Source organism: Felis catus, chromosome C1, assembly GCF_018350175.1.
Source record: "Felis catus isolate Fca126 chromosome C1, F.catus_Fca126_mat1.0, whole genome shotgun sequence".
Taxonomy (NCBI): Eukaryota; Metazoa; Chordata; class Mammalia; order Carnivora; family Felidae; genus Felis; species Felis catus.
In genome coordinates, this window is record NC_058375.1 from 43,914,904 (window position 1) to 43,941,420 (window position 26,517).

General features: G+C 54.2%; 1 protein-coding gene across 6 annotated transcripts in view; it reads right to left on the reverse strand.

The window, feature by feature from the left end:
• Nucleotides 1-26,517, reverse strand: part of SSBP3 (single stranded DNA binding protein 3) — a 164,169-nt gene that overhangs the window by 20,343 nt on the left and 117,309 nt on the right. For 3 of the 6 annotated variants that reach the window (XM_019837059.3, XM_011284976.4, XM_019837061.2), the window contains 2 exons: nucleotides 4,674-4,754; nucleotides 3,697-3,756 (listed from right to left, as the gene is read on the reverse strand). In XM_019837059.3, coding sequence (XP_019692618.1) covers nucleotides 3,697-3,756; nucleotides 4,674-4,754 — 141 coding nt within the window. The remainder of the gene's footprint in view (nucleotides 1-3,696; nucleotides 3,757-4,673; nucleotides 4,755-26,517) is intronic. The other 3 variants (XM_019837060.3, XM_011284977.4, XM_045035871.1) reach the window with 1 other exon arrangement.

Consider the following 26,517-nt stretch of genomic DNA (forward strand, 5'->3'; position numbering starts at 1 on the left):
GCAGAGGCAGCCTTTGAGATTTGGAAGGGGAAACTGAGGTCCACAGGCCCAACTGCCCCCAGTCATCAACTGGCAGAGCCAGCAGGAGCACTCAGGCTCCCAACTCCCTGTCTTTACCCAGCACGTGAAATGTCCCCTTCCGACCCCAGGGGGGCTAGAGGAGGCCTCCCAGAGAGGGGCGAGCAGGATGCTGAATGAGAGCCTGCTCCCCAAAGCCTGGTGCAAGTGGCAGGTGCCGGTGTGATTACTGTTAAGAAGGTGAGGACAGGGTGCCACGGGTTTCCCAAGCGAATGCTTGGCATGCTTGCTGTGAAAACCTGTTACAAGTGATTTACTTGGGACCGGAGTTATTTCAGCTGCAATTGGGAAAAAAATAAAAAGGGAAGCAGAGCTGGAAGGAAAAGTCTGCTTCTAGAAGCCTCTGCCTCAGGACTAAACGCAGGCCCTTGCCTTTGAGAGGAAAGCCTCTGTGAACGCTGACCACCTTTTCCCATCTGCACGTGCCAATGCTTCTCTGGGTTAGCATCTGGGATAGGGACACCTGTCCCCTCCAGCCTCAGCCCTCACCACTGCCAGGGGATGTCTGAGTGGGGAACTGGGTGCCTTTGGCCCAAGAACAAGCTCTAAACCAGTTGTGGGTGAGGTGGTGGTAAACAAAGGGGCAAGCTCTCGGTGTTTTCCCAAGCTTCAGAAAGGGGTGTGTGTGTGTGTGTGTGTGTGTGTGTGTGTGTGTGTGTGTCTGTCTGTCTAGTGGGTGGGGGTGCTTGCGGGAGGCCATACAAACCTGGGATTGCCTGCTGTCTCCACTGCCTGTCTCTCTACCCCTGGGATTTCAGCTCTTCCGACCTCTCATTCTCTCCCAGCCCTACTTCCTTTCCCCCGGTTCCCAAGCTCGCAATCATTTGACTGGTTTTGTGTCTGCCCCACTTTGGGGTTTGGGCTATTTCTAGACCCCAGTTACAGGACTCTGAGAGGACAGAGACCTGCTTGCCTCTGAGGCTGTCTGGTTTGGGGGACCCCAGGATGCTGAGGTAGACGGGGCACCCTCCAGGTCCCCACCTAACCTTGATGGAGCAGCCATGGGGGCTGGGCAATCGCTCCCTCACCAGGTAGCCCAGTGTCAACACCAGCAATTCTCAAAGGAAGTTTCTCCTTGGGCTCCCCTGAGGCTCGACGGGAGCCTGGGCGTCATTTCCCTCCTCCTCCTCTCACTGGGGTGGACCCTGAACTGAAGACAGGGCAGTCTAGCCTCCTCTCCAAGAGAAGGGTGATGTGCAATGACTGAAATAAAAGGGTCTCACACAAGAAGGCCGAAGCCTTCAAACGTAAGAAGGAAGAAAAGTAACAGCTCATATATGGGACTGTAAGCACATGCTGAGCACACACTCTCGGAGCCTGCTAGGGAAAGTGCCGCTCCGGGGCTGTCATCCGGGCTCCTAGAAGTAGGCCAGTGCCTCTCGTAGAGCACCGCGGGGCAGGGACAGGAAGCAAGTGTCTGCCCGGGGAATACACAAATCCCAGCAGCGTGTGCACGGTCACTCAGCTGGCCTGCTCCAGTCGGCCACTGGGCCAGCGGGGACTCCTCTGGGACATGTATGGGAGGGCTGCCTGACACATCCGATCTCAGTCTTCCTAAGCCCAGCTGAACCCCAATGACCACCACCCACCCACCCACTCTCGCTTGAAAAACACCAGTGCTCTCTCTATACACAACCCCGAACCTGTAGCCAGGAAGGCAGCTAGGAGAGTGGGCTTGTAAGGACAGGTCATCAATCCTTGGCTTCTTGTCCCCTTGCGTGCCCTTCTCATTGCCCTAACATAGGAGGTCACATGTACCTGACCAAGCCCCGCTGCCTCTGCTTCCTCCACCTGCCACAGGGGAGGGCTCACTGGGGTGGCACAGAGGCTCCTGTTCAACCTGCAGCCCCAAGCGAGGCACTCTCCACGAAACCCAGGTGCAACACCTGTGACAGGGGCACGTCCCTCCTCGGAGGGCAAACCCTTCTTGAGCCCACAGGAAACCGGAAAATCAGGGTAGATTTCCGATGGGGGTGGCGGGAAGGTTGGGACAATTGGTTTGTAATGCGAGGTGCAGATGACGGATTTATCCTCCATTTGCTCTCTTGGGTACTTGCTCATGCTTAATTGATAAATAGAAACATACATGTTTCCTCTCGTGTCCCTTAATTGCTGGAGGAAAGGCCACAATTATGATAAGGAAGCATCTGTTCTCTCCATGGGGCGGAGGCCAGTTCTGGCCAAGGAGAGCCTCCTCTGGATGTGCTGGGGTGGGGGTGGGGATGAGGCGGTATGGTGCTGCTCGGGCCCACGCACATGATGGCAGAAGAGGCCCACTTGGTGACCGGGGCAGCACTTTTACACCCCTGAAAGCTAAATGAATTGGGCGAGGTGCAGAGGAAACAGCACTGGGCTAGGAAGGAGCTGCAGACCAACTTAATCCCAGCTTACTGGAAGACTCTGGGAAGTCACTTCTTCACTCTGACCTGTTTCCTCATCTGAGATACACCCAAGTGTCCCACCTTGCTCAAAAAGTTGGGTCTCTAATTCCTGTCTACATCTCCCCTTCATGTCAGAGAAAGAGGAAACAAAAGATGTTTGGAGGGGAAAAAAATAATTGGAAACCTGAGAAGCAATTCAGCCCTAAAACTGGAGGCCCCTGATTACAAGCATCTCTCCTCAGCCTCCACCACCGCACTCAGGGGCTTTCTTGCAGAGCCTTGAGTAACAGTAAAAATAGCGCCCCTCCAGTGGGTAACTGAACTCCCAAGTTCCAAAGGCTGTAGGGGCTGGATGTGCTGGTGATGTGGTCAAATCTTTTGAAGGGCATTTGTAAGGGCACTCTAAGAGTCATACGTAAAAATATTTCGGCATGAAAAGAAATCCCACTGATGTTTCTTTTAAATCTGTCAGTCCTCAAAAGGTATTTTATCTCTACCTCTCCAGCTCCCCTCCCACCCCTGGATGAGCTGAACTAGGGAGGGTGGCACGGGGGCCGATTTCTCCAGACCACCTAGAACTAACAACCCTAATGGCCCAGCATAAGGCACACAACCCCAGGCTGAGAAGCCCTCCCATAAGCAGACCACTTTTCTAATTACACGAACAAATCCTTTCTTGTTTTGAGTTGGGTCTGGGAAACAGGCAGACATTGCTTAAAACCTCACAAATGTCCTGCTCCGCTGCATCCAGGCTCCTGATCTAAGCATTCCTACGGGCCATTTCTCCCCTTAATAGCAGGATTATATTTACCAGCCTTGGCAATTCTCAAAAGCTTCCAGGAAAAAATGCACGTTGTCAATTAACTTCATTAAGGAGGAAGACCCTTTTCCAAGAAGGGGCTGGAAGGGAGGGGCAGGGGCATTACCACCTTCTCTAGAATAGCTGACACCCTGCATTCCCAAACATGGCTGCTTCTGGGGCTGCCCCCTGAGCTCCAGAACCGGCTGCCCAAAGCCCACCAGGAGAGGCAAATGAAATGCTGCGAGTGGGGAGCTGTACCACGGACACAAAGTGGACACAGGGCCCTCTCTGGGGACCTGCTTGGAAGCTACCTCCTGCATTGAAACTTGTCCCTCCATCTCCCGACCCTTCCCCCAAATTCTGATTTGGGTCAAAGTCCAACTGAGGTCAAGGGTGGCTGAGTGAGGGGAGAGAGAACATGAAAAGATACAGTACCTGGTTTCCCATTCTGATCGGGGGCCTGGGGCCGCCTGCGTATCGCGGTGACATAAAAGGCTGCAATTACAGGGAATTAGTTCAATGACAGCCTGCACTACCGCACAGGGCCAAACACAAATGCGCTCCACTCCACAAAGTCCAGTTTTGTTACAACTAGTGATCTTTTAAACTCTCTTTCTCCCCGGTGGCCTCTTCCCTCTGGGCAAAACTTCCTTTGGGCAGAGGGAACAAACGACGTGCATGGCATAGGGGCCTCCTGACTCCGCATCCTCTCACAGAGATCTACTCTGGGTGGCAGGATAGCGTGGCTGGGGCTTTGCACAGGACGCGGAAGAGCAGGTACATCAGTGCGGGGCAAAGGAGGAAACCGCCGCTCTCGGTAAGGGCAAATGAAATCAGAAAGGGACTTATACGCAAAATTCCCAGGGTGTGCAGACAAAGCTGGACACACACGCGCACACACACACACACACACAGAAACCACTGACAAAGGGGGTGGGGAAGGGGAGCGAGGATTTCAGGCGGGGGGACACAATGAGAACGGTCAGGGGACAGCGGGCTCCCTAACTTGTGCAGGGCAATGGGCAGGAAAGCTTTCTCAGCAGCGAGAGTGCACACAGAAAAGGCTAGGGATGCAGCTTCGGTTACAAACAAATGGTTAACCAAACTCAAAAACCAAATCAAAAGTGAGAGAGGAAAAAACAAAAACGCAAAGGCCGCTGACAAGGTCACAGAAATAGATTTTCTTTTGGTTTCATATCCAAGCTGGGTGTGATGTCCAAGGAACGAAGACTATCTTTTGGGGGGGGGGAGATTTTTATTTTTTTATTATTATTGTTTTTAAAATTTCGTTCGTCAGTCAAGACTCGAAAGCAATGGCTAGAGCACATTTTGATTTTTGTTTTTCCTCTGCTGGCTCTGTCCTCCTTGTGCCCCGCGCCCCCCGGCGGGCGGGCGAGCCACAGCGCTTTTACCTGACTGTGGGGTCCCATCATGCTGCTGGGATTGTGAGGTGGAGGCTGTGCGTGCGGCGAGGGCTGTGACCCCGGAGGACCCTGTGAGGCCAGACAGCAGAGGCAGGTTATAGATCACAGCACATGGAGAAGCGCAGAAGCTTAAAAGAACAAAAATTAAACCAAAACGAAGGGCAGGCGGCGGGCGTGCGGGCGGCGGGCTCTGGTTGGCGGGGAGGTGCGAGCGGCTGCTTAGGTCGCAGGCCCCACGGTGTACGCGGCGAGCGGGAGGGAGAGAAGCCGATGAACACACTCACGGTGGGGGAGGGGGGGGGTTCCAGGGGTGGAAGATAAAACCCAGCTCCTTTGTCAAAGCACGCAGGAGCAGGGGCCCGGACGCAGGCTACGGATGGAGCGGAGTTTGCCATGTTAAATACGCTGGTTGTGACGGGCTCAGAGAGCGCAGTGATGCGCAGCGAGCAGACCCCTCTGCAAAGCGTGCAAGGGAGTGGGGACGAACCGGTGAGGCCCTGCCCTGGGGGAGCTCCCGGTCCGGGGGGAAGGGGGGCACAGAGACAGAGTGTAGGTTCCTAGGCCAGTCTACAGAGGGAAGGGGGCCTGATGGATGCACGAGAATAGATAGAGAAGTCAGAGCCCGAACAGACGAGGGAACGACAGGACGGACCAGGGCACTGTTGATTCACCTTCACTTGGAAATGGCCCCATGAGGTCGGGGCTTTCATTCTTCTTTTTACCAACGAGAAAACTGGGTCTCAAGGGACGAAGGGATTTGGCCACAGCCACACAACTGGTAGGTAGCAGAGCCAGGATGTGAAGCCTGATGGGCCCAAGGCTCACCCTGACCACTGCAGCCCTGAGCTGAAGCAGACATGGGCAGAGGAGCAGCGGGATGGGGCTGGAGGTCCCGGATGGGTGGAGGGGCTGGGCTTTCCGGCCTAGAGGCCAGTGAGCCACCTATGGTTCCAAGCTGACCCCGGAAGCCTTGGGCTATGCTGACCTCGACTCCCCCCAGAAGAGATGAGGAGATGAGTTCACTTAAACCACGGGGTTGGTCAAACTGTGGGCTGCAACCCATTAGGTGAGTGGTGAAATCAATTTAGTGGGTTACAACCATTGTTTCCTAAATATCTAGAACAGAATAAAATAATAGAAAATATCGAACAACTCTGTGTATACAAAGTCAAGTATTTTTCACGAACTGCTTTTTACATTTATACACACGTGTGTGTATAAATGTCCAATGTATCTCCTCCTGCGGGTCCGTCACAAAGTACAAAAAACTCATCTTGGAGGCTCCTTCCTGCCTGCTCAGAACATTCAGAGCTGGACTCTGGTGCTGGTGATGAGAAGCATACCCTACTTGTCTCTTCTCCACCCAATACTCTCGGAATATTTTGAGAAAAATTCAACACCGGCAGGGGGAATGGGGGGGGGGTTACATTAAAGAAGAGAGGGAGAGAGAATCTCTGAGATGCAGGTAGGATTTTCTTCAACAGTCTCTTCCCTCAAAGCCAGGCTGCCCAGCCTCCCACCCGCTCAGGAAACCAGGCTGGGGCTGGGGAGGGGTGGAGGGGCTGGTACCAGCCAGCAGGGCCAGGGGCCGCAGAGAAGAGGTGTGCAGAAAAAGACTGCAGGAGGCATACAGGAACCCGGGGGCGCCACCGAGGACAGGCCTGGAGTTTCCTGGCCAAGCGAGGGGCTGCTCACTTCCGGAGAGCTCCGCGGAGCAGATGTTCCCCTACCTGCCACGCTACTAATTTCAACAAGTGTGTGTCTTTCTAGCGGCTGCCAGCAACGGCATGGTTTGTTACCATGAGCAATTTTCTTAATTAACAGACATTAATTAGCCATTTAGCAATTTTGCAAGCATTTGTTTAGCGGCTTTCCTAAACATGAATACCACTGTGATAATGGCACTGATTAGAGGGTCCCCTAATTAACAGTACAGGGAAGGAAAATTGAAATCACATAAATTAAAAAGGGAGGGGAAGTTAATGAAGGCGGGACATATTTGCACCTGCAAGTCTTTTGTACCATGAAACTTGGGTGCAATGTAAACAAAATAAGATAATTCAAAGCCAACCCCCCAAAAAAAGAAAAATAAAAAGAACGGAAGAGAAGGGTTCAAGGGTGAGGTCCAGTTGCCAAGAGGGGGCAAAAGGCCTTCTGTCAGTTCCCAGCTCTTGGCAAGAAGGGAGCGCCTCCTCCCTCCAACCCTCATGGCCCTCACGGGTAACATACAGTCCTTCAGAGAGAGCAGTGTGTCTCTGGGCAGGTCCCCCACACCTGTGCCCCCGTTAGCCAGGGGAGGCAAGCAGGCTGACTCGATGACAGGTTGCCGAAAATGTATGCAAAGCACCGAAGAGTGTGTGACACCCACAGGGGGCCTCAATCGATGGCAGTCCTTGCTGAGGGCCAATTCTTGAAACTGGCTCTTGGAGGGCCATTCTAAGCCATCTCTTGGCCATGGATTATGGCTGCTCGGGCCCCCGGAGGTTCACAGGGCAGGCTGGTATGTGTGCTTCACCTCCCTACCTCCCTCAGAAGCTTCTGGATGGACTCTGGTGACTGGTCCCTGAATGAGCGGATGTGGCATAGGTTTGCCTCAAAGCAGGTGCCTCAAGACAAACGGCCAGTGAGTATTAAGAGCTGGGAATGTGGCTGGTCAGTGAGGCCCCAGCAACTTCTCTGGCCAGCGGGGAGAGGCGGGGAGTAGTAGGCTGTTAAGCTAGGGAGGGAGCAGCATCTCAGAAGTCTCCCCTGTGACCTGGAGCCAGGCTCTGGAATACCGAGGACAAGAGAACCCTCACCCAGGCCAGCCAGTTACCCAAACAGAAAACCCCACCATGATCTCAAGACGGACACAGATGCTCAGCGTTCACGTCCCCAGGGCACGGAGCTCCTCTCCCACCCCAGGGGGGGTGTTGACCAGGCTCTGCTTGTGTATTTCCCAGCACTGCATGGCCCCCAGCACTACTGGGAGCTCTACGAGCCAGAAAGCTTTTCTTCCATGGAGCCAGAAGTCTACCAATTCCCAGTGGTCCGCTATGTCTACCCAAAGCTCCATCCTCTGTGTCTCTGCTACCTCCACTCGGCCTGCAGCTGTCTGCCACTACATCTGCGTCTGGACTCTGTCCTCAAGACGGCATGTAACGGCACAGGGAGGGACCCCGCACACTTGGCACGTTCTTAGGAGCAGAGAACAGGTCCTGCGTTTGAAATGTTTGCTTCTGTTAAGAGGACGACAGACGTGTTCCCATCTCCACAAGGAGGTACGGAATTTGCTGCCTTTTGGTTTAGTGGGCCAATAAAAGGTGTTTCTCTCGCATCCTGCATGCTCAAAAAGAGACTAACAGATAGGTATAGAGAAAATGGACCTTATGGTCTTTTCAGCTCATTACTCACTTGGTCAAAAGGCTACAGAGAAGGCAGACCAAAAAAAGGATCTTGATCTTTGTTGAGATGTTGGCTTTTCTCTTCCCCAAATTCTGAACAGATCTGGCAGGCAGGTGGAAAGGATCAAGGTGGGAGGGAGTCCTAACGCTGATTATACTGATGAGTTTTCCCATATAGGACAGCTCCAGGGGCCTTCCTGGCCTCTACTTGCTGAAAGCTTTAGAAGAACCGAAAACAGGGGTGTTTGGAAGCCTGTTTAGCCAGAAAGAGCCTCCGAGTGCAGCTCTACTTAGGCCTTGGAGGCTTTCTGTCTCGGGAAGTGCCTAACCCCCTTGCCCAGCATGCCACAGAGCCGGTGGGTAGGAGCAGACATCTGAGGTGCACAAAGTACTGGGCTAAACTGGAGTTGGGGGGGGGGGTCCCACTGGAAACTTGGCGAGAACCGCACTTGCTGGCAGTCACTTGTTTGTTGGGTGGCCCTAACAGATCAACACTTCTTCCAACGTCCTACATTTACAGGGGAGAAAAGAGAGGTCCAGCACAGACGCAGGACCTGCCCAAGACCACGCTGGTGGCTAAACCACATCTAACCCCAGCCCAGGGCTCTCTTCACGGTGATCATGTTCCTGTCCGCTGGAGGTAAACAAACAGGGTTTGAAAGAACCCGGTTCAAATCATGACTCTGCCACTGACTGCACTTCTCTCATCGGTGAAATGGGAATAATCGAAGCCACACAAGGCCACGTGGGGGAGCTGGCCTTCACCTGTATTAGCTCAGGTAACCCTGGACCCCTCACAGGAAAGGCCATCAGTGGCTCCACTTACACCTCAAAAGGGTGAAGCCACTTGCAAAGCTGTTCAGCGGTGGAACCAGCAGCAGAGGCTGATTCCAGAGCTCCAGGGGGTCTGAGCTTGCCCACCATCCTAAGGAGCTCGGAAGTGGTGCCTCCGTGTCACACGTGGAGCAAAAAAAAAAAAAAAAAACCACCAGGGAAGAACAAATCCTCGAGGCTGAAGGATGTGTCGGCGCATGCAGTCACGTTCACCCACACACACGTATTCTGGATGCTGACCTCAGGCGTCTGGCCAGCCCCATTTCCTGGGGGTGGGTCACGGAGATGCATCAGACTCATCTGGCCCTAGAAGCTCCCACGCTAGCTGGCAAGAAGTTATGAGGACATAGTGACAAATGGGCTCGAGTGTCAGTTAAAATGCCTTGGGCTCCAAGAGAAGGGGGCAAGTAAACTGAGGCCCAGAGTGGCCGTAGAACGTGGGCCAACAGGCAGCTGGTATGAGAACTGGGGCCCCCTGACTGGTCAGAGCTCTTTCCACTGCAGTGCTCTGCCCCTACCATGGGGGGACAGCAAGGAGGTCTGCACCTGGGAGAGACCCCAACTCGGGAAACCCTGCAACTGAATCTGGGAAAAGGAAGCGGCAAACGTACCCACTTCCTGCCTGGGCCTTCATCCTGCCCCAGACCCTATTAATGGACTTGCCACTGTGTCTCAGACGTTCCCGGGATCTCTGACCGGAGACACAGAACTCTTGCACTTCCTTTCCATTCTTCCTGCAATGCCAGCGTTGGGTGGTGGCACGCACAGCAGCCTCTAAGAGCCACTGCGGGGAGGGCGTGGGGAGGCTCTGCCGCAGGTGTGATCGAAGCAAACGCTGGGCCATTTCACTTAAACTCTGGATGCCGTCAGTTCCGTGGAAGAGCCTTTGCCATCACGGACGTCGTGGGGAGCAGAACATTCCCACAGCACAGCCGACCCAAGGTCTCTGCAGAAAGGCATTTCAGAAGCATCAGCAGGAGCCACCTATGCCTCCCGGTCACTTCCGGGTGGAGTCCCTGGACTTCACCTGAAGTCATCCACGAGAGATCGAAGGGCTTGTCGCACGATGGAGGAAAGCTTCAGGTTGCATGGACCTGGCATCTGATCCCAGCCCCCGCAGGGCACGCTGTGAGTCCAGTTTCCTCACGAGGACGACAAGGGGAATTGCAGTGGGGTGGTGCAGCGGACAGCACCAGGCAGGCACAAGGTCCTCAGTCTTCTGTGGTCCCGCACCACATGCTCCGGTGGCCACTCGCTGCCCGTGTCCGGGGAAAGTGCAAGCTAGACCCTCTCTGCCGGGAGCACCCTCCTCAGCCCTGTCAAGGTGCACCCCCGAAACACGGCTCCATCCTCTTCAGACCCTGTCTTTTCTGCAGACGCTGCGTAGGCTGCTCAAGCCACCCCACGTGGACATCCTGGGCAAGGCCCAAACGGGGCAGCGAGGCTGGGCCAGCAGGCGGACCCCACAGCCACAGGCAGCCAGCCCCCGGGGGGGGGGGGGCGGGGGGTATAACTAACACCTTTGAGTTCAAGGAACCAGGAGGAAAAGTTAGTACCAAGAGGGTGACCAAGCTGGCCCTCTGAGCTAAAGACTCTTGCAGGTAAGAGAGGATAGCTCTTTAAAATTAAAAGGCAAATAAGCAAACAAACACTGCACTGATGTCTTTAAAGGAACAAAGTAATAAAAACCATGTGCTAACTTTAATGTTTCCAAAACTCACCGCTCCTTCACCCAGTGCCACCTCACACTCTGCAAAGCTGCCTTTCCCTGTCTAGCAATCATGGACCTGCTGAGAAACAGAGCTGAGACTTAGCCCCAGGCTTTCTGGGTGCAGAGGGGAGCCTGGGAGAGAGCGCGAATGAAGCCGGGCTGTGGCCAGTGGCCAGAGTGTCGGCCCCCAGAGCCCAGGGCACTCGGGCTGGAGCCGTGCCTCGTATCCCTGAGCCCTGGGCTGCTCATCTGTAAGGGGGAGGGTTTCAGGTGACACGTTCCTCATACCGAAGCCATACAAGTACCCTGCAAGCTGCAGAATAATGCTACGTGGTTACCACTGGCTAAATTTGCTCTCTGTCTCAACAGAAGGCCTTTGGGGAAGGGGACTTGACGTTTTAGGTGGCTCAGAGACAAAACACTGCACACCTTCCCTGACTCATGGGGCCACTGGCCCCTGGGTTGGCAAGGCTGAGGGGATGGCTTTCATCTACTGGCAGCAGAGACAGACGACCGGCATTACTAGGGGCCTGTGTAATCTGCCTGTTGGGTGTGTCACTTTAATTGAGTGAATATAAAATTACATTAATTATACACATGGTAAAAGGCATGCGGCAGACAATCCAATTTGCTCCTTGGACACAAATGCTGACGGAAAACGCTGTTAGCCCATTCTGGGGAGAGGGCCAAGGTGTGCCCGAGTGCCACTGACACCCGACATCCGTCAACGTGGTCTGCCTGGTCCCTGGAGCGCGAAGTTGACCACCTGGCTAGGTGAAGGAGGGAGAGCTTTAACCACCACCGCGCCCCCCCCCCCCCCCTTTAACATGCGCCTCCTTGGAGGAAAAGTTATTTCTTTATCTTGACCCATGGGAACAAAGTTGGCAATGGCTCACACAGTGGCTTTCCTATCCTTGCTTCTATCTGTCCTCTCCAGGGCTTCTCTATGTGTGTGTATGTGGGAGGTATAGGCCAGAGTTGGAGCTGAAATTACCAACTCTCCGAGGGCGGAGGAAGCCTGGGCCATCCGTACGCCCACCCAACACGAGCCTGGGACGCAAGCCTGGGACACACACAGCAGGTCCTCCGGGAGCTGAGCTGGGCCATACCCAATGGCATGACCCCAGGAGAGCTCCAAGTCAGGGGCTGCTGGCCACGGCCACCTAGGAGATAAGCCTGCAACAGTCGTGACTCTCCATGGGCACCTGACAAGGAGAATGGGTTTTGCCAGAGAGGTCGAGTGACAACAGCCCATCTTCCCAGGATGGTGGGGAAGTTACCAGTCAGAAGGAGCAAGACAGTACACAGCGTTGTTTCCCCCTTGGGGTCACCTCTGCATACCATCAGCAATCTACACGGCCACCGAGGTCCATTCTGTGCAGAGATCAGCGGAAGACTCATTGATTTCTGTCTGAGCAAAGGCCCCAGCTGACCTCCCCTTCTCCCCCCTCTTTCCGAGGAACCGAGACAGTGCTGGGCAGACGGCAAGGGCGAGAGGTCCACACACTTGTGAATCTGGTGCCAAGACGCTCACAGGAGGTGCTCAGCGTATGTTCTTCTCAAGAGGCATGAGGCACACACGCTTGCCTCACAGAGACAGAGACGCAGAATCAGCAGGCGACGGTTTTCAAAACAAAAGGAGGAAACGTGGCAAATGAAAGTAGAGGCGGGTCCACGACCTAACGCAGAGTTCCGGCACATACGGCCCCCCACCAGGCTCTTCCCCCAGCCCTATGCATAGACAGGAAGACTGAGCCCCATCTCACTGGTCCCAGGTCCAGGCTGGGTGCCCTGCACCACGCTGCATGCCCAAAGCGGAGGCTGGAGTGCCAGGACCCCAAGAGCACGGCCGCCATGTTCAGCTAGAGTAGGCGCTGGCAAACTATGGCTCGGGGCCAAATAGGGCCTGCTGCCTGTTTGTGTAAATAAAGTTTTATCGGAACACAGCCATGCCCACTTGTCTACTGTCCAGAGCTGCTGTCATGTTTCGATGGCAGAGTTGTGACAGAGACCAGATGGCCCACAGAGCCTAAAAGATGTACTGTCTGGTCCTTTAGAGAAAATGCTTGCTGACCCCTGCGATAGGTAATGGTTTTCAAGGCTGAAGAGGGAAAAAACTGGGGTCTTTTTGAAATTCTCAAGGTGAAATAAAATAGTACTGTATCTACTTTCTAATTTTTTAACCTTATATTTCTCTAAGAAAATAAGTGAAGCAAAAGTCAACCCCATTTACAGTAAGGAAAGTGAAGTCCAATGACATTACAGTATTATTTATCACAGCCACAGTTTTTCCCACTGAGGATGAACAGAATGAGCACTAGACCACGGGTCAGTGAACCCGAGTTCTGGTTCTCCCATCAAAATGCCACGTGGCCAATCTCTGAGCCCTGGTTTTCTTGATCTTTCATCATTGTAACACAATTAACCAGCATTCACATCCAGCTGGCTGGTCCTAGAGTACCTCCTTGCTGATCATCTCCCCAGTTTCCTTCTCGCCACAATGCTGGGGAACAAATTCATCCCTCGAATGCCAGCACAGACCATCCTGGGGGCTCCATTCCAGCCCTGACTTCTTTCAGCAGGTCCGCACTGTTTGACTCTCTCCTGGGCCGTGAAGTTCTCTAGGGTCATCTCGAGGAAGGGCTCTACCTTGAATGGCTATGGTTGGGATGGGGTAGGTTTAAGAGAGGTGACTTTGCCTCCGGCTGCTAAACGTTTGCGGTCTCCCTGCTAGAGATTCTTTGTACGTGCCTGTGTCCATATAACCAGGCACCCTTTATAGGGACACAGGGAAAAGCAATGATGCCCAGAACGTATGTGCAAAACCCAGTCCACCTTGGCAATGATCCAGCCACTGGGTTCCAGCACCCTGGGCCAAGGAGGCACTAAGCACCAGAGACGCTTGAATAGTACTTCAGGCCTCCCCAAAAGAGTCCCAGGCTGTTGGAGAGACCAGAGTTTAACTATTATCACAGCAGCACCCCAACAGAGACAAGGTACCAGGCACGCTAGAGAGCAAGAGGGCAGCAATTACAGAAATAATCACATTTAGGCAAGACCTGGAAAGATGATCAGGTGTCCTCTGGCAGAAAAGGCACAGAGGGGCTTCTGGGCTGAGAGACTGGCACCTGTGCTCTACAGGTCGTGTGGGCACGGTGCTAGAGGGCCTTATGCACAAGATGGGGAGACCTGGGGCTGGGTGCTCCAGGCTGAGAAGTGGGGTCATTAACCTTTAGCAGCTCGTGCCTAAGTGTTGGAAATTATACACCCTTTCCTTTCCTTTCCTTTCCAGAGATGTTTCTATGGTGTCTCTCAACTTAGAAATTAAGACTTCTCGGGACACCAAGTCCATAGCTGTCTGGGGTGCTGATTCCCATCTCTCTCTGACCACACATGGAGTATGCACCTGCTCTCCCACTAAGCCATACTCCAGTCCTGAACAGCTAGCCCTCTTTAGTGCTGGCAAAAGGAGCTAGGGCCCAGGGGAAGGCTTCCAATACCCAGTCCCAGCCATGTGGGTTTCTGGTCAGGATCCAGACAGCAAACCTCTCCCTCCCTGACATATACTCACTGCCGTAGAGACCGACTCTCTGCGTAAATGGGTAAGAGACTGACTCAGGATCCAGAACCACACCAATCCCTAGGAACACCTACCTTGCCAAGAGAACAAAATCCCCCCCCCCCCCACCCCATCAAAAGATTGCCTTTTGCTCTGAGAATGGATAGTGCTGCAGAGACACATCCTACTCCTGCCCGCCAGCCTCCACACCGCCTCTCACCAGCGCTCAGGCTCCGCTGTTAATCACAACGGCACACTGAAGGCGAGGTGCATATTAAAAAGGCACTGCCTCATCCACCCGGAGAATTCCTGCTCTACTTTAAGCTCTCCAGACACATGCATGGATACAGCCTTCCTCTCCTACCCCTTCACGCCCTGACAGACAATCCAAAAAGTAAAGATTTCATCATATCCAACTAGGAAGAGGAGGCACAGGGCTCTGGAAGGCACAAATCCAGAATGCCAGAATTCAACCCCTATTGTCCACTGACCACAAGAGGAAAAAGAAGTTGGCCAAGGTTCTCCCTTTGGTTTGCAGCTCCCTGGATGACTGGGAGGGAAGGGAACAGCTTGGGGAATGGCCCAAGATTTCATCTTCCTTCCTCAGCCAAGGAGAAGCAACAGATGGGGCAGGGGAAGAACCAGGACTCTGGGGAGAAATGGGTTTAGGAAGCCTGCCCGCGGTCACCCGGGCAGTGGGTTATGCAACTGGCTCACCTCAGCAAAAGCACAGGGGCAGCTGGGGAGGGAGGGGGCTAAGCGCTGTTGGAAGAACCCCAGGTTCATGGGCCAGGAGCACCGTCTGCAGTCTCCCCCACCCGACTACTTGCGTAACCTCACCTGTAAAATGGGACACCCCACCTCCTCCCAGAGAGCTGCAGGACTGAGATACTGAGAGTCAAGTACTTAGTCTGGTGCCAGGAACTGGCCCTCACCAAAGGGAGGCCGCTGGTAACAAAAAGCTGTCAGGATCTTCCCCACCTCCAGGAATGCTTCAGGAGCTCCCCTCTTTCTTTGACTAAGCTTTCCTATTACCCCAAACCCAGGGAGCGGCCCCCTTGTGTTCTAACAGTTTCAGGCTAGAGGCATGACCCTCATGCACTCCCTCTGCCTGATGTTGAGAGCTCTTCAGCATACTCTGCAGAAGTCGTGTGGCCCTTGAAGTGGTCCCTTATTTCTTCTGCTTTCCACCACACCTCCCACGTCCGCCCCTTCTAACATTGGTGCGTATCACAGGTGGGCAGATGGAGACCGAGAAAGGTAAAGCCATTGCCCCAGAACAAACTGCAAGTCTCCAAACACTTGGCGCCTTTTCCACAACTTCAGAGTAAGTTTCCTGGGACCAGACGCTATAATTATTCTGAGGAAGAGGCACTTAATCAGATCCACATTTTGGGCATATCTTTTTTGACCTTGGGACAAGGACAGGGCAAGACTCTGTCAAAGTCTTCTTGAATGAAATGACCCAAAATTGAAGAGCCTTCATGCAACAAGGGGAGGGGAGGATTCTGCAGTCTGTAGAAGAGGCCACAGAGACATGCTGGAGGGACAAAGTCGTGTGTGAGAGCAAGAGCTCTGGCCCTTGCCCTGGGGATCAACAGCTGGTCTAATAATGGTGTGAAGGTAGCAGGGGTCAGATCACAAAGACCTGTGAATGGCATACCCAGAACCTGGACTTGATTTCCTCAATGTAAGGACACCATAGACAGGAAGTGCACTTGCTGAAGGAGAGCCGCCCACTGGCCTGCAGTTAGCCCAGGCTGGGGTCGGCCCCATACTATGAACATCTGCAGTCAGGTTCTGCAGGGCCAGGCAGAAACCTGTCACTCAATGTGTACTGAAGGAACAGATGATTGAATGCCAGCCCCTAGGAAGGAGGCCTTGTGCGGATTTCTGATCTGCCTTTCATTCCGGCCACATTTCCAAACGCATAGCTGGTAAAGCGGGTGGAAGCTGTTCCTGTTTTATCGGCGGGGAGCGGAAACTCAAATTTACCCAGGTGAGGTCCACTAGTAACAGAACTCAGGATAACCGGCAAAGACCCAGCCTCCCGGGCGGGAGAGCTGACATTAACTCACGGTAAAAGGAGTTCATATTGCTGAGCCTAGCAGGAACAGAATCAGAAGCTCCTGAACATACAACCTGCTTCCTTGCCTCTACCTCCCCTGTAAACTCCCAGCGGGTAGACCAGGGAACAAGGAGTTAGGCCAGGTGGGCAGAACTAAGTAAGGTAGCACATTAAAGGGCCAAGCAGGGCCTGGTGCTTAGTAGGTAACAGGTACATCAGTCTAACTGAAGGGTTAAGTACTAAAAAGCCAATCAATCTCGAAAACACCCAGAGCCTCTCCCACACATCATTGCCCCCAAGGCCGTGCTGAGCCCCTAACACTCCCTTCTTGGAAGAACACTCACGGTGGCCCTAGCCCTACCCTGACCCTTACCTCTGAGAAAAGAACAGCCCCAGGACAGACCTACGCATATCCACAAGGAAGATTCCTGAGTATTTACCCACACCAGGCACCAGGCAGGGCTCCACAGGTTCATTTCACGCCATGCTCACAAGTGCCCGAGAGTCTGGGGCTATCTTCACCCCCAACTGGCAGACGAAGCAATGAGGTTCAGACAGGTTAGTGGACTTTCTCAAGGCAACCCAGGCTGCGTGACCTCAGGGCCTCCAGGAAGGATGGAACACCTTCAGAGAGGGTGAGGGAGGGATGACAGATGAGCTTCCAGGGGCCCAGGTGCTAGGCTTCTGACTACTGGTCAAGCCAGATCCTAATGCCAATGGGTAATGTTTCAATGGCAGTGGGAAACCATCACTGAGCACGGACACATTTCTCCGTATAGCCAATCCTTACCAGAGCTCCAAAAAGGAGGCCTTGTGATTTGCTGAATGACTGCTCCTCAGCACAGCTGAGGACACCAGTGCCCGGAGAGGTCAGGTAAGCTCCCCAGAAGACGTGGTCAGGAAGTGACAGGGGGCTGTCTTGTTCCAAAGCCCCTGGTCACAGCCACTGCACACTGTGACGCTGACACTTCATGGAAAAGCTGCAGCTTCCTAACCATACTCTTACCAGGTGTGACGCCACCATTTTGGTATCAGCAAGAGATAGGGGGCTTGCTGAATGACAGGTGGGCCTGGCCCAGGGGTTTTGTTTATCCCAAGGCCTTCATCTGGGGGAGGGCACTTGTCTGCGAGAGGTCGGCTGCGGAGTTCATTTACGCAGAAAACAGGACATGAACTCAAAACCCACACTGTGGATCTCCTGCTATATCCCGGCTCTTGGAACACTCAGGGAGATGCGAGAAAGTCCTCAGACTCCAGTCCAGCCCGCTGGCCCAGCCCAGACTCCCCATTGGGCAGTTTCCTTTCAGAGTGGTATGATCTCATTCGGGGGGGGGGGGGGGGGTCTATCCTGAGCCACATAATGCCAAGGCGTGTTATTCCTTGGATTCCACTGGAATTCTCTTCCTCCAACCTTTTCTGCTACAAGGGCTGAGGAATTTGACCTTTTTTTTTTTTTAAGGGAAAAAACCTCAGCACGATTTGCACAGGAGGAAGGTGGAAGCAGAAACACGGGAGGGTCTACCCCCTCAGCCAACTATGAAGAAACAAAACAGAAACACAGGGGGCTCCTCCACCCCCATGACAGGCGGGAGGATCTTGGCAGGGGTGACAGGGGGAGGGAGGGAACAGACGCGACCCTGGTGCTGGGACAGGGGACAACATGGCACGGCAGCTCTCAAACCCAGGAGGGAGAAAGCCAGTTCTAAAAGAAACCCAAAGTAAAAACCCAGGCAGAAAGGCAAAAAAGGATAAACCAGCCCAAGCTTTTTAATACACGAGAGGTGAAGGAGGCTACTGGAACACCAATCCTTGAGGATGGGAATCCACAAAAGTCAGAGATGCGAGTAGGCTTACAACTCAGGAGAGGCCCAGAGGGAGGGGACACGCTGGGGTCTCCTGGGGGAAGCGTAAGGAGCAGCAGCAAGAACTAGCCCGGGTCTCCTAGGTCCAAGGGTCCTTCCGGAAGACGCGCCCCCTCCTCTCCCCAGAAAGGGAGCAGAGACCTGGGGCTGGGGGCGGTCCCTGGTGGGGAGGCAGAGGCGGCCAGCAGCTGAGCTCCCCGGCGGCGGCGTGGGGCCGGCTCCGCGTTAGGGGGCGGTCGAGGCCTGCGGAGCGGCTGGGTGCTTTGTTACTGAGCAAATCTCCCAGGCACTGACTGCTGATGCATAGCTAACAGGGCGGCAGACATTGATTTATGTTCAACTTTCCATTTCATCAGCGAGAGTTACGGCGCGACATGCGGAGTTCACGTTTTTCGGAGGGGCGGAGAGGCGGCTCGAGTGTGCAGACACAAACATGCCCGCCCGCGTGCACAGAGGCACACGCGCCAGTCAAGGCCGCAACTTTGTTTTCCCTTTCCGAAGGGAGGGCGAGGGGGCCGGCAGCCTGGCACGTCAGGAGTAACCTTTTGTCCGCGGTTGCTAGGAGCCCCGGCGCGGTCATCTGCCGCCGGGCAGACGTTAGGCACCAAGCTGGCTGCCGGGCGGGGCGGGAGCACAGCCTGACCTTTGTGGAGGTGGTGTTGGCAAGAAAAGGTTTTTTTCCTCCTCTCCTGCCCTGGCCTTTCCACCCAGGCCAGGCAATTATGCAGGGAGGCCTGTGTGTGGGTCCACGGTGGGGAAAGGGGGACAGCCCAGGTGACAGAGTTTCTGAGGGCCAGGGGTTTATGAAGTCCTCTAAAGCACGTATGGCCCAGAGAGGGGAGCATGGTTCCCCAAGGCCACACAGCCGTTTGGCAACACGGTCGGACTCAAATCAGGACGTCCAACAGCCAGGGCAGGGGTCTTCAGGCTTAAAGCTAGCTTCTAGCTTCTTCACAGGAGTCAGAGGAGTGGTGCTCTTGCTGCATAGCGCACCAAGTTGGCTTGGAACAGGTGGGGCTGGGGTGGGAGCAGCTCAGGGCCCAGCAGTTGGGGTGCCCCGCCTCCTCTCTAATCCTTCTCAGCGGGAGTGACCCTGCCTTCTGTCAGTCTGGAGGCAGACAACAGGGTGAGGGGCGGGGCGGAGGGGGTGCTTCTGTCCCCGGCAGGAACTGGTTCACTCACCCCTGACACAGCATCTCTGTCCTCCTCTCCCACAGACCAGCGCATCTATCAGACCCCCTCTGGCCCACAGCAATGCAGACGTGGCAAGGGCCGAGGCCAGAGAATGGGGTCCAGAAAGGGAGGGGATTTGCCCCCCAGTGGACGGAGTGCTCATTCAAAACTCTATAGAGCCTACCACCTGGTCCAGGCCTGTCTTCCCTGAGCAACTCTGGCCAACGTGAGCCTTGGTTTCTTCATCCAGAGTGGGAATGCTGTTAGCTGTCAGGCCTACCTCAAAGGGTCAAATGGAATCACATAAGGGGACCACTTTTCTCATCTAGAGAGCTTCTACCGACAACTACAAGAGGGGGTCAAGATAGTTCCATTTTAGGACCTGAAAACACTGGCTGGGAGCCTCAAGGGGCAAAGGGGCAGCCACAGGACCATGTGTGGGGCCCCTGCCTTCTAAAGTGAAGGGTCTGATAGGAGGCGGCTGGCTGACAGCCTCTAGCTACCTCTGGCCAAGGTAGGCCAGGACCTGCGGCATCCTCCCAGCTCTGCTTCCTCCCCACACCCATATCCAAGGGGCTGTTGGTTCAGGCCAGGGAGGTGCTCGGCACTGCACTCAGTCACCACTCCGGCCCAGGCCCTGGCCAACCCCCAGGGGACCACTGCCTGGACTCCACACTTCCACAATGGCCAGCTTGCCACAAGCACAGCCCCTCCAGGCCACTGAGGGGTCTTCCTGGAACCGGGCCACTCCCCTTCTTAGGAATCTTCCATGGCTCCTCTGTCTTTAAGTTAACAGTCCTTTGAGCGTCTATCCAGGTCTCCTGCCTTTCCAAACTTGCCCTTTCATACTCATGTCCTGGCACACTGCCCCACCCCCTCACTGGCAACTGCCTCCTGCTCAGGCCTCCTATGTCAGCCCCTCAGGGGAAATTTCCCAGGTGGACCCCAGGCTAGGCCAGCTGCTCCTTCACCTGCCCTCGTGGCACTGAAGCCTCAGTGTAATCACTCCCTGCCTCCACCAGACTGCGAGCCCCTTGAGGGCAGGTCCACGGCTGCCTCCCTCGTCCGCAATGCTCACCAAGGGTGGGTGACTGCGAGGTCACTGTGCCCTTAGAGACCACGTCTGGCCAATGGGCTAAAGGATGATCAGCAAGTCTGCCAAGACTTGCATGGGTTAGGTCCCGGCCTCAGATTCACCATCCATCAAATGGCGATCTAAACCCCCCACTCATCGAGCCCTCCTGTGCAGCAAGCTTTGAAAACCACACAAACAGGGTGGTTTCTTTCTTTCCAAGCCTCCCCTAGTCCCGCCCTGGCCCTAGTCAGCAGAGAGGTCTTTCCTGCTGCTGCAGCTTTCTGGCAAGGAGTGTCAGCTCACTGTGCTGCTGCCTGCTTCCCGCCGGAGAGGAAGGCAGGAAATGGACAGCACTCGGCCCAGCTCTTGGGAACTGCCTGAGCTCCTGCTGCCAGCCTGCTCTCATTTACTGGGCTTTGATCCTCCCTGGAAACACACCAGCCCAGCCCAAGGCGTTCAGTCCCCAGGGCTCTCTACTGAGCACTGAGTCTCCACTTGGTTACCACCAGTGCCAAGGAGCTCACTACTTTGTTAAATTGGCAGGTGGTAGAACGATCTTCCACACAAAGATTCAAATTGGCCTCCCTCTTCTTTCCTCTGAAGGACCTGAGATCTAAGGGCTGAAGCGTGGCAGAGGCAGATCTGAGCATCTTCTTCTTGTTCTAAGATTTACTCATTTAAGTAATCTCTACATCCAATGTGGGACTCGAACTCACAACCTCGAGATCAAGAGTTGCATGCTCTTCCAACTGAGCCAGCCAGGTGCCCCAGGTCTGAGAATCTTCTATATGGCTAAACTTCAGATACTTGGAGTCACTTGCCAGAGCCCTCCTGAGGCTGCTTCTCTCCCAGAGAAACCCCAGCTACTTCTGCAGGAAATGAGGAGAGAAGCGCTCCTATAGTCTCAACAGGAAAGGTCCAAGGTCACGTGTATCTGTTTCTTCCTCTTATTTTTGGATCATTTCTTAGGCTTCTGAGCTATACACATGATATGCTCCTTCTCCTCCCCTACCCCCACCCACAACTGATGGGGAGGGTTCTCTGGAGGTAGACCTCAGAGGTGAGTGGACTCAGCTGGCTGGCAGGAATTAAGAACTCCTTAGAATGGGCGGGGGGGGGGGGGGGGGGGGACATGTCAACCCCTACTGTGCCCCCACTACAATGGCAAGTATCTGGGGATGCTCAGAACAGAACAGGCTGTGCTTTTGGCAAAGGGAACTGGCTCCCCCAGGACTGCCTTGTCCAGAGAAGGCTCGGTCTTTAGCCCTTTGACCTCTGTTGGGTCTCTGCAATACCAGTCTCCATCATTAATGTGGTCAACCCCCAAGTTCCTGCCCCTACAGAGCTGACAGAGCAGTACAGAGTTAACTGTTCTAGAACACAGACCTGGCCAAGGTATTATCCAGACCAGGGTTGCTCCAGTGGCTCCCACTACCCCCAGATGGAGCCCACAGTCCCTAAAAAGGTCCATCAAACACTGCCAGAAAACTCTCCAGTCCCCCTCTCCTAGTGAGGACCTACCTATCATCCACCTCACTCTACACACCGTCCCAGACCGTACTGCCTCCAGGAAGCTCTTGAGCAGGCTGGTCTCTCCATTTCTTGCTATAGGGCATGGGTTTACCTGTCAGTCTCTCTGGTAGGTTGGGTGCTTCTGGGGGCAGACTATGACTGGTCAGTTCTGGCCTAGAGTCCAGCCCCCTGCCCTCAGAGGTGGCTGACCACTATCGCTAACCACAGTCCCGCCTGCCTCTGAGCCTCCATCCTGTATCTATGAAGTGAAGCCTGGACTAGATCACGGATGGCAAATACACGGGTCATGTACTACCACTTACATCCCCATGTTCATGGCAGACATTGCCAGTCGGTATCTGCTGAGCCTGGACGTGGCTTCTGCATCATTCCCAGCACCGTGTTCTAGCAAGACACCACTAACCAGTCAGAGCTGCTGTCTGAATAGAAACATTGCCTGCTTTTGAGACAAGATGGCTAGAGTTTCTCTTTCTCCCTCCATCATTTCCCTCCTTTTCCTTGGTCTCTATTGTCTCTTCTTCCTGTAGGCAATCAGACATGTATCTGACTGCCGTGGAAGAACACCAGGATCTGGAAGCAGCAAGCCCAGGTTTAGACCCTGATTGTAGCCCACAGCTGAGAACTCTGGGGAAGTCATTCACCTTTCCGAGTCTCACTTTCCCAATTAGCCCTGCCCCCTCTGCAGAAAGGCTACGATCAAAATGAAAGTAAGCTGGATGTCTAAAAACACTACATAACTGAAAACAATCACTGGAATTTAAAACAAAACAAGAACAAAAACAGCCTGTACTCAATGCTCCCGTCTTCATGACCCCTGCCCTCCTGCAACTCCCCAGCTCTGGACCTAGAAATCCTCATTGGATGGTACCTCCCTTAGAACCACCTTAGGGCCAAGGAGCTGGGGGCCCACCCAGACCAGCAGGCCTGGCCAAACCAAGCCGAGTCTGCCAGATGTGAAGACCAACTGACTTAAGCTGCATGGAAAAAAAAAAAAAAAAAAAAAATGCCACTGCTTGATTATGTAAAATCCATCTGGATCCAAAGCAGAAAATCCAAGTTGGAAAGGCCCTCAGAGACCATCTGGTCCACCCAGCTTCATCTACTAGTGAGGAAACTGGGGCCCAGAGACGGGGAGCACCTCGCCCAACGTCACTCAGCAAGTATGTGGACAAGTGGGGGACCAGAACAGGTGTCCTGAGACAACAGTCCTTTGTATCCTTCCCCACTGCAGAATACCACCTCTGGACACTCCAAGCCTGGTCAGAATGAGGATCTAGACCTTTAGGGCTGGCTGGGCTCCACTGCTGGTAACATGAGCAACAGAAATAAACTCAGTTCAAACATCTCCCGGGTCCCTAGCGCATGCCAGACGCTCGCGATACCAAGATCAAGGCCGTCTTTTTACAAGGAAAGCACAGAACCAGAACACCCTTGGTAAGTTCTTCCATAACCCGAAGAAAACCAAAACAGTCCCCAATACTGTGAGGTATGGTCAGGCTGGGTCCCAGACCACCTCTCTGCCAGCCCTGAACTTGCTACCATAGACATCTCATGCCACAGGACCAGCGCACCGTCCACCTGAGAAACCTCAACACCAAATAAGAAAAAGCAAACAGATGGAACCTAGTATGCGGATGGCCAAGCCTTCTGACCCCTGGAGTAGCCTTGCAGCCTGGCAACCTAAGAAAGCCCCCCTGTGTTCGGAGGGGCTGGGACAGGGGTGGACAGCTGCTCCCTCCCACCTACCGGGAGGCCCCACGGGCTTCTATATTTAGCATCAACTAGGGGCAGAGTCCTGATCTGAAAACTGGGCTGGCCACCTTGGGACAGGATCTGGTCAAAGCTGGATCAGCCAACCCAGGCTGGCTCCTTGGGACAAAGCCCCCCTGCATCAGAGCTGCCTGCCCAGACTGTGGGCAAAGCAGGGGAAGAAGTGCAAATTGTTGGCAGCAGATAAAACCCGATACCATCTCGATTTCCCTTCTAATATCAGAGTGGCTGCCTGCAAGATGAGCAAGGGGGCAGGGCCAGCAATCAATAGCTAATATTCGCATTGCGTCCTGGCCTACTCCGGAAATGGGCAGTCACCACCGCCTTCCAGAGAGATACCCTTTCCCCTCAGCAGTGACCTAGCCTGAGTACTTCAGCATCACAACCAGGAAGCGCCCGTCTGCTTCATCTTCCTCTGCCCGATTAAACATGATGCCCTCACCTGAGGGCGGGGAGAACAAAGCCGGCCAGAGCCACCCCAGAAGCAGACAGTCCGGGGCACACGGGTCCCTGCTCAATGCTGTCCCCCCACCCGCCTCAGCCCTTGCCAACTCATCCTGATTAGGGATCAGAAAAGACCTCCGGTCGAGAGGATCCAAAAGCGACCTCTGTTTGATGGTGCCTGGAAGTGGCCAAATAAGGACAGGAATCAGTCTGGACTTTCTGACCACACACCCCTGAACGTCACAGGGGAGGGCCCAAGAAGTATGTCTGGAATTAGGCTTTAACCATGGACAATTATACCAAAGCAGGAAGTTAAGAGCTGCCCACATATCAGGCAAACTTTGCCTTGCCCCAGACTCAGGCCAAAATAGAAGCCAATGGCCTATTTAAAAACTACAGCTGGCTATTGTCCACTTCTTCCCACCACAGTGGCCTGCACTGGGCACTCAGATGCCAGCAGGCAGCCTCAACAGGCATGCACACAGGTGGAGCCTGGCGCCTGGGGCTCCGTCCACCAGACAGGAAAGTCACAAGTGCACTGTATCAAGGGTATCATGTGGGAGGATGTGTAAGCCTGGGAAAAGAGGTCCCTAAGCAGAACAGAACACCTGTAAGAAAGACCTCCAACTAGGAAGAGAACATCTGCCTGCAGTGACCAGGAAGAGGACTGTCCTTTGGCATGGATGACTGTCCCAGACAGTAGTCCCTTGGGTTTCCCCTCTGGAGAAAGGGCAGCAGCCCACCTGGCTTCTTTCTTTCTTGGGTCCGCAGGTTTCTAAGCATTTGAACGTCTCATTCCAAAGTCTGGCCCCTCTTCCTGATGCCTTACCCCCAGCCAAGCCCCAGGCGATGCCTGGTCTGGGCTAACCTGGAGTCTGCACACCCATTTCTGAGGCTGTACCCATTTCCACCCCAGGGCAAGGCTCCAGTTTGGGCAACATGCTAGGAATGTATATAGATGCATGTGTGACCATCCAAAGCCCTCAACCGCCATCCCGACATCCCTCGCACCTCCCTCACCGCCATCTTGGTGGACAACCCACTCTTGCCGTTTTATGGGCAACACCCAAATTCACTGATTCCCGTCCTGGCTGGTGAGCAGTGCGTCCAAACCCTTCTTCTCTCCCGGGGGTCAAGAGCAACCGAAATGTGAAATCTTACAAAGCAGAAGTGGTTTGTCCAGGTCGTCTCCCACCCAGGGAGAAAGTCCCCTTAACATCTCTAAGAGGGGTTTGTCCCCCCTTTTGCTCAGATGCCTTCATAGCAGGAGGCTCCACTTGGAGCAGCCTGCGTCTCATCGCTAGATGCACAAGGTGTGAGATTCTGGCTTACACCAAGCAAAAGTCTCCTTGGACTTTGCCTCAGGGCTCCCAGCTTTGAATTCTTGGGCTTCACGGAGAGATCTCGGCCTTCTTTTCTATATGACAGCTCCTTCCATATTCTTCTCTGAAAGCGCTAGCCTTTCAAAGGGGTGGGGGACAAAGGCAGATTCTCAAATCCAGCCACAGACAGGTTTCAAAGAATGAAATGTTCCACTCAAGAGCTTCATCAAAGGGGCGCCTGGGTGGCTCAGTCGGTTAAGCGTCCGACGCTTGGTTTTAGCTCTCAGGTCACGATCTCACGGTTGGTGGGTTCGAGCCCAGCACTGGGGTCTGCGCTGGCAGTGCGACGCCTGCTTGGGATTCTCTCTCTGCCCCTCCCCCATTTGCTCTCTCTCAAAATAAATAAATGAACAAACAAAAAAAGAGCTTAAAGCAGTTCCTTCCAGCCCTGCACGCCAGTACCTCTCCAAATCAGCATTCCCCAGCCTCAGCCTGGTTAAAATGGGATGAGTCTCCCACCAACCCCCCACTTCCTAGAGGCCTGCAGAGATAGAAGGAGGAGGAGGCAGAGAGGGGACGGCAGCCACACTCAGCCCCAACAGAAGATGGAGCCCCCAGAGGCCCACAAGGTGTATTCGGGGGAAGGCCTGGCTCTCACTCCACGTGGGACCTGCCCCTGCCTCTGGCGGGCGGAGTGCGGGCCCAGATGCTCGTGGGATGCCGCCTGTGATCGCACTCGGAAAAAATCAAGTGGTTAACCAGAGGGAAAGGATTCCGAGACCTGCCAGGATGGTGGGTTTTTTGTTTTTTTTTAGATTATGCCTAAGGTTTGTAGTTTGGACAGGCAAAGTAAACAATGACAATGACAGCAGCAACAAAACAGAAACAAAGAACAGTTTACTTGTTGTTGTTTTTTTTTAAAAAAAGGCTTTTGTTATAAAAGACAGCTCTCTGAGGACTTGGAAGGGGGGGGGGCCCACCCCCGCCTCCCCGACCAGGGGCGGGCTGTGTCGTGACTGCGAAGCCGTTGTGAAGAAAACAAGCTGGAGCAGAAGTGACACAGCGCGTGCAGAGGGGGTCGGCTCTTCATCTCTTTTC